The following is a 10,255-nucleotide window of genomic DNA, read 5'->3' as shown; positions in this document are numbered from 1 at the left end:
GTGCCCGACCCACAGGCAGCGAACCCTGATGCCGTGAAGGGGGAGCTCGGTCCGGCCCCCGCCGCCGCACACTTTGCTCTGCCCCCGGCAGCGCAGCCTGCCCGGCGGCTTTGCCCGAGCCGGAGGAAGGGCGCAGGCGGCACCTCGCTCCCGCGGCGGGGGCTGCCCCGGATCCCGCGGAATGCGGCATTAGCACCCCCGCCCCGGCTCGGCACAGCTCCCCTCCTCCGCCTCCCCGGCTCTAGGGGGGGCTTTTTCCTCTTCGGCGTTTTCTGCCGGAGCATCCCTTCTTTTTTTTTTTTTTTTTTTTCCTTTTCACCCTTTTGGAGGAGGAGGAAGAGGGGGAAGGAAGGAGGTGTTCAATGAGGGCTGCTCGGCTCCCCGCCCCGCGCTTGAGAGGTGCTGTCCCTCCCTGAGCGGAGAGGGGGGGGAGAGCTGCCGGGGAGGCAGAGGCAGGTCCCGCTCCCTTGCTGTGCCGCCGGGGAGAGCGGAGGAGGGTGGTGGGGAGCGTGTCTGTGTGTGCGTGGTGGTGGTTATTTATTTATTTATTGCTCCTGGTGGTTGCAGCTGGCAGACCTGGGAAGGAGTAGGCGCCATTGCCAGAAGGATTATTGCCAGGGGAGGGGAGGGGGGGGGGGGGAAGAGAGAGGAGACCCCGAGGCTCCCGAGGAAGCGGAGAGAGGCAGATCTTTTCCTCCCGCCTTGGCTTCTGCCGCCGGGGGATGCGCCCAGACTGAGAGGGGCTCGGCTCTCTTCCGCCGCTCAGCCCGTTCCCCCACCCTCAGTTCTCCTCCTCCTCCTCCCCATCCAGCAGCATGCATCCCTCTCCGCGGAGACCGGCCGCTGCCACCTCCAACCCTGCCATGCTACTGCTGCTCCTGTGCCTGGGCTGGGCGCCGCCGGGCTGGGGCTGGCCGCGGGGCAGCTCCCGGGGGGCGGCCGGGCTGCCCCCCAACGCCACCACGCCGATCTCCATCATGGGCTTGATGCCGCTCAGCCAGTCCGAGGAGGACCAGAAGAGCAGGATCGGCCGGGGAGTGCTGCCCGCCGTGCAGCTGGCCATGGATCAGATCCGCAACGAGTCCCTGCTCAACCCCTATTTCCTGGACCTGCGGCTCTACGACACGGAGGTAGGGACCGCCGCGGCCCCCGCGCCGCCGGGCGCAGGGGGAGGCGCCGCCGCCCAGTCCCGGGGCGCTGCGGGTACAGGGGCGCAAGGGCAGCGCGGACGCCCGGGCCGGGGCTGCGGCTGCCGGCGGGGCCGTGCGCGCCGCCTCCGAACCGCCTTGCCCGCCCGGCCCCGCAGGCTGTCGGCAGATGTGCGGGGACCGGCGGCGGAGGGGGAGGACGCGCAGCCGGCGGGCCGTATCCTGCCCTCCCGGTATTACCGGGAGCGGCTGCCCCGGCAGCTGGGGCCCGCCCCGCCGCCGCAGGAGCGCCCCTGTCCGGGAGCCGCCTGCAGCGCGGGGGTGGGCCCGGACGGGTGCCCGGGCGGCGGGGGTGCTTGGCGGCGGCGGTGGCTGGGATCCGCTGCCCTTGGCACGCACGTACACCGGTGGGAGGAAAGCTGCCTCGCCCAGCGAAGCCGCGGCCGCATCGCTCTGCCAGCCGCCACCCGCTCAGCAACAGATGCACGCCGGGCGCTCCGCTCGCTCCCCCGCTCCGCCAACGGGCTCACGCTGCCAGCCCGGCTTATCCCATGCGGCGGCGGGCCGCCAAGGGCGGCGAGCGCGGCCGTAGCTTGAGGAGGAGGCGGGGAGGCTCTCGCAGGGGTTCGCTGAGTTTCCCCCCGTCCCTGCCCTACGGCGGGAGCGGCTGAGCGCTCGCCCGAGGGTGCGTGGCGGGCGGGCGGGCGGTGGCGGCGGGGCGCGGAGGCGCTCGCTTCTCGGGAAGAACTAAATTTGCAGTGCCGGTCCCCGCGGAGCGCCGCCAGCGCGGCGGGATGCCTGCCCCCGTTCCGGAGCGCTGCCAGCGGCCGGCCGTCAGGGCCGAGAGAGGGGGGAGCTCCGCTGAAGCGAGGAAACACATTCCCTTCACCTGGGAGAGAGAGGCGGGGAGCGAGGCGAAGGGTTTGTCGAGTTTGCCACTACCACCCGCCCACAACTGCCTTTGGTTTTTGTCACAACTTCAGTACCTGTGTGTTTGCGGAGGATACGCGCGGGTCCGGTACCGGGGCTCCCCTGAAGATGGCAGTCGCTTCTTGTGCAATGCTGGCGGCCGGGGCTCCCTTCCAAGACAACCCCCGGTAAAGCAAGTGGCTGCTGAAAATCTTTCCCGGCTGTAATTTAAGGAAGCCCCTGTCTACTCCTCTTCGGTTCTCAGGGTCCGGGGGGAACAAGCTGAGAGAAGCAATGACAGGCTGTACTGCTTCGTGACAGTGTTTCCGTCCCTGAAATGACTACCAAAAGCCTCTCCTTCCAGGGTGGCTGCTTTTTATTGATATAAATTTGTCGTAGTGGTTTTTCTTTTTTAGATTTCTCTGAGCAGAAATGCATGGAGGGCAATACTGCTGAAGGTGTCACTTAGGAAGGAGCAGATTGCCATCCTTGTTGTGTTGTGTGAACAAGACTAGATACTGACAGGGAATACAGGGAAGATCAGCCTAGAGTAGCTGCTTGTTTCCTTAAAAAAATGAATCTCAGGGAACTCTGCAATTGTAATGAAAAGAATTATGGGGGATTTTCTGAATGGCATTACTTGTCTCATGAAGTGAGATGCATGTTAGGAAAAATTCACAGTTCTCCTAATCCTGTTTTCGTGACGTTATTCTATATTAGTCCTTCCCTTGGATAGAATTATTGCAAAAATAACATATGCATAGGAATTAGAGATGCCTAGGCAGGATGTCCCTTCTTCATACAGTAGCATCTTAATCAATAAGGTGCTGCACTTTATTGCAGTCAAAATATTGTGACATTCTTAATAGAGATTTTGGGTTCTGAACTAGGTAGTGATCATTAAAATAATCAGGAAAAAAATTACCCTGTTTGTTCTGGAATGAGTATCAGTTTCTTAAAAACTGCATTTTTCCCGTTTTGTACTCCAGGGACATAAGAAATCAGGGTCATGTTGCCAGCTTGCTGTGTTGCTTTGAATGCTTTTGAGCAATTAATAAATGGATGGTTATGGAATGCTAAGTCAGGCAAACATATATGTTTGGAGTACAGTTGGATCATTATAGCGTGCTTAACAGTGACAAGTAAATAAGTTAGCATCCATGAGGAGTACTAGATTGACTGCACCCAAACGGAATAGACTACTGCCTGGAATAGCCATTAAATACCTAATGGCAGCACAAACTTTTTCCCTTGGTTCAGACATTACCTTTTTCCTTTGGTGCACTTACAGTAAAGAGGATGGTAGCTGGCTCATTGTGCCCACTTGATTCTCAGCCTATTTTCTGAGGCTGCCAATAAATAGATATGCCTGAAGGGCCTGGATCCTTATCATTGCATAATCAGAGACCAGGGAGTAGTTCTCCCTCTCAGGGCTTCACAGGTGGTGCTTGTGACACTGTTGGCTCTTGAAAGAGAGAATGTAGAGCCTTGAACACATGGGATTTCTTTAATAGCTTGAGAAATGATTTTAGTATATTTATAATGCTTAGGAAATGTATGGCAGTGTTTTACTCATTCATGTATTCTCCCTTGTGTCTCTCCAAAATCCCTCGTTGTTGCAGTCTGATCCTTGTATTGCAGTTTCCCGTAATGCTTTAACTAAGTGCTTGTGAAAAACAATAATGAAATAAGCAGACTAGATTGAAAAAAAAATACAAACCCCAAAATATTATGCATTCGGGTTAATTCTGTCAGGATTTAACTGAATATTCTAGCTGGTTTGATAGTTCTGGTTTGTTGTAAGGAAGCATTTCTGACCAACCATCTGAAGAACTGCAGTGTGCCTTCTAAGGTCAGCTGCTGTTTGTGAGCACTTGAACTCATTAACCTTTGAGGATATGAGCAGCAGCTCTAGTGTTTCTCAAAGCATTTAAATTGAATTAAGCACTTAAGTACAATGTTTAGTTTATGTCTCAGTTGAGATTGTGTGAATTACATGTTTGTTATGAAATACGACCACAGGTTACATCACATACAAAAATGCAAAGGCTTCTGTTTTGAGTATTTTTTTATCTTTAAATGTGCTAGGAGTGTGATCCTGATCCAGTCTATTTTGCTACTTCATGGGCATGTCTTTACCTGTTTGGGCATTCTTATGCAGACTCAGCCAATAAACCAAAGCTAAAATGTAGGCATTTGCAGAACTCTGGTCTAAGTGACTTTACTTTGTGCTGTTCACTTCAGTGAGAGTGGGCGTCTCTCTCTAGATGAGACTCTTGGGCAAAATTTCATAATTGTGTTATTTTAGAAACGAAAGAATTTATAAAGTGATCATCTCTAAAGAGTCTCATCCAAACCCTATTGAAATTAATGGCAGTAATGCACTGATTCCAGCGGCCCTTGGACCAAGTCCTAGAAGTTAGGGGTGCTTGATAGTTTATGGCTTCAGATCAACAACCATGATACAATGGTTCTTTTTTTTTTTTTTTTTTTCCATCCCTGTGATTGTAGCTTTAGTTGGTTAAAAAAGCAAGGAAATACTCGCAAAATAATGAAGGAAAAACCTCTACAAACACTAGATATAGCTCAAAAAGCACATAAATCAGGAAAGATGATTTCAGTATAAGCACCCTGACACACATCTCTTGGAGGAAAAAAGCCTAAAATAAAGGAATTAATCATTCTAGTGAAGCCTATTATCAATTTCAACAGTATTTGATTTGCATCTGGCAAAAACTGACCATATAATAACTGGAGGAAGAAGCATTGTGGAAGAATGCAAGGGAAGTTAATAGAAGTTGGATATCTGTCCTTCTACATTGGGACATCTACCCTCAAATAGGCACTGAATTTTCTGATTTCTTGTAGGAGCAGTTCTGCAAGTGGTACACAGACAGTATGAGTTTGTTTTGAATCTAGACATGCATAGTCAAAAAAGAATTTGTTTCTGAAGATCAAAGTGAGTGTTGACAAGCTAAAAAAAATAGTCTTTCTGAAGTAAGTGGGTATATTATCACAAAGAGGAAAGAATATTTGTACTAGGGGGATGAGATTGTTTAATTTTCTCTAACTACAACAAATACCTTGTGGTAATCATGATATAATCTCATCTTTGTGAAATAATACATTCTAATACCTTTAAGTAGTGGGTTGCATAGGGAGGTGAGCTCTGGAAAATGCACAGGGCTCCACAAAATCTGAAGGAAAAGGTGAGCTTATTGATATTTGATACATATTTGCCTTTTTCTATTCTGTAACTAAGTAGAAAGTGCCTTTCCTAATTTATCTGACAAGAAATTACAGTCTAGGTGTAGTATGACTTTGTTTCCTTCTTCTTTTTTTGCTAAAAAAGTGCATGTGCTTTCAGTAAAACTCTCAAAGCTTAAGAAAGGCCATGCACCCATCTGAGTAATTCTTACCAGCTATTCTAAGTTTTAAAGGACCCTGAGCCCCCAAATAAAGATGCCTCTTCCAGAAAATCCAGTCATGAGTGGTGTCAACAAAATCCACTCATGTCTTGTTCCCGCAAGTGGAAGTAAGAGAACTATTCATTTTTGCTAAGTATGGAGAATACATTCTGGATACGGGAGAGCAGGTTTGTGTCAGTAGTACAGAATAAGGTGTCTGACCACTGGAGCTCCACATGGTAGTCCTCAGAGAAGGACAAACATCTGCTGGTTGCTGTCTGAAAAACTCCACCATTACTGTAACAGGGCTGAGCAAGGGCACCCCCACCTCCTAAAGAAGTGCATGTGATGTGCTGGTTAGGCCCTCTGTCTTAGGAGGCATCAATCCAAGTCTCTCCAGCAGTGCCTGGATTTGCAAGAGGAAGCATGATGTACCAAAGTCAGGTGGGGTCTCTGGGGGGTGAGCCCTGTCATGCTTATGAGTGCTCTGAGCGCTAAATTGTCTGGAGCCTTACTTTGCTCTCTGGAGGGCTCACAGTGGCACAGGTAAAAAAGTGTTGTGGTCATCTGAGGGTAACAGCTGAATACACAGGAGATGGCAGGGCCTGAAAGAGGGTCCAGTTTACAGCAGACAGAGCTGGCAGACATTTGTTCTTGTATCGTCAGGTGAGCGTGTGTCTGGCATATGTTGAGGTAGTTGGGTAATTTCTTACCTTTAAATATTACTGAGTACTTGTGCTGTCTGATATTTGCAGAGAGTGAGGCATTAAAATGCACTACACTGCCTGTATGGTGACAGTCACTGTCTGCTCTGCTGGCGACACTCTGCTTGGAAGGGACATACTTCTTTAAATAGTCAGTGTCCCCTTTGACTTCCGCGTAGCATGACTCCGTTTACGACATAACCTTCTTTTGCTTTGGAGTTTTGTAAACTTGGAGGGAATAATCTAAAAGTTAAGTGTTTGTGTTAATTCTGTGCTGGCTTCTCCGCTGATGTTAAGATGTGGGTGGGGAGAGGAGAGAAATCATGTATTCACTGCACCCACTCCTCTGGGTGCGGATCCCAGACCTGCAGAATGTATATCCTCTAAATATCTCTGCAAAGAGATTAAAGCCAGTTTCTGGCATATGTCTTGCAATTTCTTGTATAACTTATCCTATGCATACTGCAAAACACACTGTTATGGAATCTTTTGATTCAAATGCCAAACACGCTCCATCAGCACGGAAAAACCTATTTTTTGGAATAAATCTAGGAAGTAGTATCTATTTGCATTTGAAGAAAGAGTAGAAAGCCCTGTCCTCTTATATGGTTATCAGCCAGAGTTAATTACTCAAGTTCATGGGAAAGATGGGGTGTAATATCCTGGTGATAGCTGTGCAAAAAATATTTGCAACAGGAAAACAGAGAGGAAGGAGCTAGGTGAGAGAGATTTAATGATGGCATTCACAAAGAAAGTTGTTGATACACAATTTATATTGTTTTAATTAAATACATGTAACTGTTTGGAATGACATCATAAATAGCATTGCATGTCAAGGGTACAAGGCACAATCTTGCCTTAATAATCTGAGTATGATGATAAATATCATTGCATATCAAATTTTTTTCTCTGCTTTCAAGTTCATTGCTTTATGGATGTTCCCATGGCATGAGGCAGAAGAATAACACCTTTGAGCAAACTATAGAATCTGGGAATCAAGTAGGTCTTTCATGAAAACTCAAGTGGAGATGATTGCTATGACAGGAAAGGAGATTCTTTTCCTTGGGAAGGGTTGAACCATTGCATGCAGAGGCCTGGCTCAAGGAATCAAGTGGTGGAAGTTAACAGAGGAAAATCCCCCATGATTCCTTGCGACTGGGATAATTTTTGGGGCAGCTGGGGTTAGCAGAGATGTGTACTGAGATCAGTGAGCACAACTATGACTCAATCTTGTGGAGATGTCTGTTAATACGCAGCAGCTCCATATATCCCAGGAAGCTTATTTCAAACTGGGATTCCAAACTGAGATGGTGCAGTGCACATACATCACATTTTTTCAAATTTATTTTTGTACTAGGAATCTTGGAACTAAACCAGTGACAGAGCCTCAAACTTCTCAGCAGCCAGATGCACTGTTCTCTGATTTGTGGGTCTAGCTGAGCTAGAAATGAGATTTGCAGTACCTTTGTGGTTCTTGGGCTCCAGCATTAATGGCCCAGTAGCCTAACTCCTGAACCAAGCTCATTCAGCTGCACCTTTACTATGACTTAAAGAAGGTGGTGCCTCTAAGAACAGGTGGAATACGTTTTCAGTCACCCTGTGTCTCCCCTTGCCATGCTGCTGACACTTAGGTGCCTTTGCTTTAGGTGATGCCTTCTTTGCTAAGCAGAGATTTCTCTACTTGCAAAGGCTTTTGCTGTGGGTAAGATCTGGATCTGGATTTGGGGACTGCTTGATACTGTCTGCTGAGTGGAAATAGGACATACTGACTGTAAAACACTTTTTTTAATTTATTTTTTTCCCCTTGTGATGGAATAGCCATGTAATGTCATTGCTAAGTCAGTGATTGATGCTCAATTTCTGTGCCATTAATTTTTCATTATCATCAGCCTTTACTTCTGACAATTTTATCCACAGTATTTTTCAAATAAGTTTGCTCAAATGTGAAGAGGAAAGCTAACAAATTAAAGACAAATCTTCACCTTCTGCCTGAAAACTGTACTCACAAAGAATGAAGACTATGGGGGCTAATTCAGCAGGGCTGTCCAAATTGTTGCTACTGAGGCTTCTGAGAGATGAAGGCCCAGATAATGGACTAATTGCTTTAAAGTGAACATCATGACTTTGAGTGATAGGATTAGAAAACTTAGGTTCCCCACTATCGCCATGCTACTTTCCTTAAATAATTAATGAGTTCTAAGATCAAAGGACCATTAGAATTACCCACATTTTACAATACAGACCATGTATTTCAGCTGGGTATTTCTGCCCACTCTGCTGCAAGCTAGAATATGTACTTCAGAAAACCTTTCGATCTTGTCTTAAGGATCCCCCCAGTTCCTTGTCCCTGGACAACTTTGCTCTGTGGTTTGTTTGAAATCCTTTTAAAAGTCCATTGTTATTTCCAGTTTAAACTCTGTTGACCCTGCAGCCACTGAAGCTGTGAGAGTGACAGCTCCAATTTTTTTTTTTTACATACACTGCCCTCCCTGCAATACCTTACCAGCTACGGGCTTGAGACATCACCAGCAAAAGAGGGGGGATCAAGACTTCCTGACTTTTATGGTTGTCTGGGGGGATCTTCCCCTTGTATGAAGCGCTCAGATGGATTGGATCATGATGGAATCAGAAGACTTCTTCACTTTGTCAGATTGTCACACAGACTTTATGTGAAATCCTTGTATGCTTGCTTCTTTGCAAGCTGGGTCTGCCGGGCTCATGTGCTGTGTCACTGAGTAGTTGCTTCTGCAGAATGTTTTCTGAATTCTTGGCTGAGCTGATTTTATTCTTTACCCCCAGCTTTTTTGTAAGACCCTTTTTGCCACAATGCCCATCAGAGGAACTTACCGTGTCTAAGTTATTTCCATTATCTCTTTTATTTTATTTATCAAATAAACACCACCACATATCTCTAAAAGAATCTATTCGTCGAATCTCTTATGTCCTTGAAGTAATTATGTATTCTAATTTACCATTTACCTAGGGTAGTCCTCAGCTTCTGCTGCAGCTTCGTTGAACTACAGAATTATGTGAAGATTCATACACACAATAGGTGTCTAAGTAACCATTTTACATCGAAAACCTCCAGGGAGAAGTAGTAAGAGGCCCCTTTTGGGATGCTAATTAACTTCCTTTCCACTGTTTACTGCTCCTGTTTTCACAGGGAATTAAGTGTTTTTCTAGCAAAGAATAAATCTCTTTCTTCACTATCTTTACTCCATATGAAGGGACAATTTTTGACAGACTAACACTTAGTGTGGTATAAAAGGCAACATGTAACATTTTTCAAGCACTGCCATTCAGATGTGTACTTGTGTTTATCTTACCAGCGCCGTGTAGGTATATTTTAGTATGCACATACAGTATAAAAATATCACGCTCTGTGTTTTTGTGGGGTCTTCTATATGATTTTAAAGTACTCTAAAGTCACTTTGGGTTTTGCTTTCTATTTTCCCCTGTGAATTTGGCAAGCCTGAAGTATTAATTATTTACAGGAGGTTGATCAAGAGAGAAAGCCAACTTCCTCTTATTTTCCCCATCCACTTTCTTTCTTTCTAAAAATTGTAAGCAGGACAAAATTCCATGTTGTTGGTGAGAATCTAATCTGGAGGGATGTGCTAGTGGCAGCAAGACTTTGTGCGATGTAGCAAAATAAATTAAGTTCCAAAAGCTGCCTATATATAAAGTGATACAGAAAGTTTTGCATCTTTAAACTTGGCCAAGCTCCCCTCTGCTCCTCATTTTTTGCTGTGAAGCATGCTAATAGTATCTGCTATGACATAACTTTTTTACTTTATTTTTTTTAAGACTTTCTAGTTAGGTCCCTGGACTAAAGATTTGCTTTCCAAAAGCACAGAGTGATTTGCATTTTCTGTCAACAACAGTGGGAATTGCTGAATGCTCAGCACTTTAGAAAGCCAGCCCACCTATGAAAATGCAATGCTTCTATGAGGAGGAGACCTAGAATTGCCACTTTTAATTAAGAACAAAGGCACTCATCTTTACTTGCTTTACAGTTTCAAATTGCCTGGTGGAATAAAATGCTGATTTCACTCAGCCTTTGGGATAGAAATCCTTTCAGGATCAA

The 10,255-nt window shown here is 46.5% G+C and overlaps 1 protein-coding gene across 1 annotated transcript in view; it reads left to right on the top strand.

Annotated features, from left to right (window-relative positions):
• The first annotated feature begins 347 nt into the window (after window positions 1-347).
• Window positions 348-10,255, top strand: part of GABBR2 (gamma-aminobutyric acid type B receptor subunit 2) — a 458,385-nt gene continuing 448,477 nt past the window's right edge. The window contains exons 1-2 of the mRNA XM_005517349.2: window positions 348-399; window positions 815-1,130. Coding sequence (XP_005517406.1) covers window positions 816-1,130 — 315 coding nt within the window. The 5' untranslated portion in view covers window positions 348-399; window position 815. The remainder of the gene's footprint in view (window positions 400-814; window positions 1,131-10,255) is intronic.

Source organism: Pseudopodoces humilis, chromosome 1 (genome assembly GCF_049639895.1).
Source record: "Pseudopodoces humilis isolate 2021_Gansu_Grassland_sample_001 chromosome 1, ASM4963989v1, whole genome shotgun sequence".
NCBI lineage: Eukaryota > Metazoa > Chordata > Aves > Passeriformes > Paridae > Pseudopodoces > Pseudopodoces humilis.
This window is presented reverse-complemented; position numbering and strand designations above follow the sequence as displayed.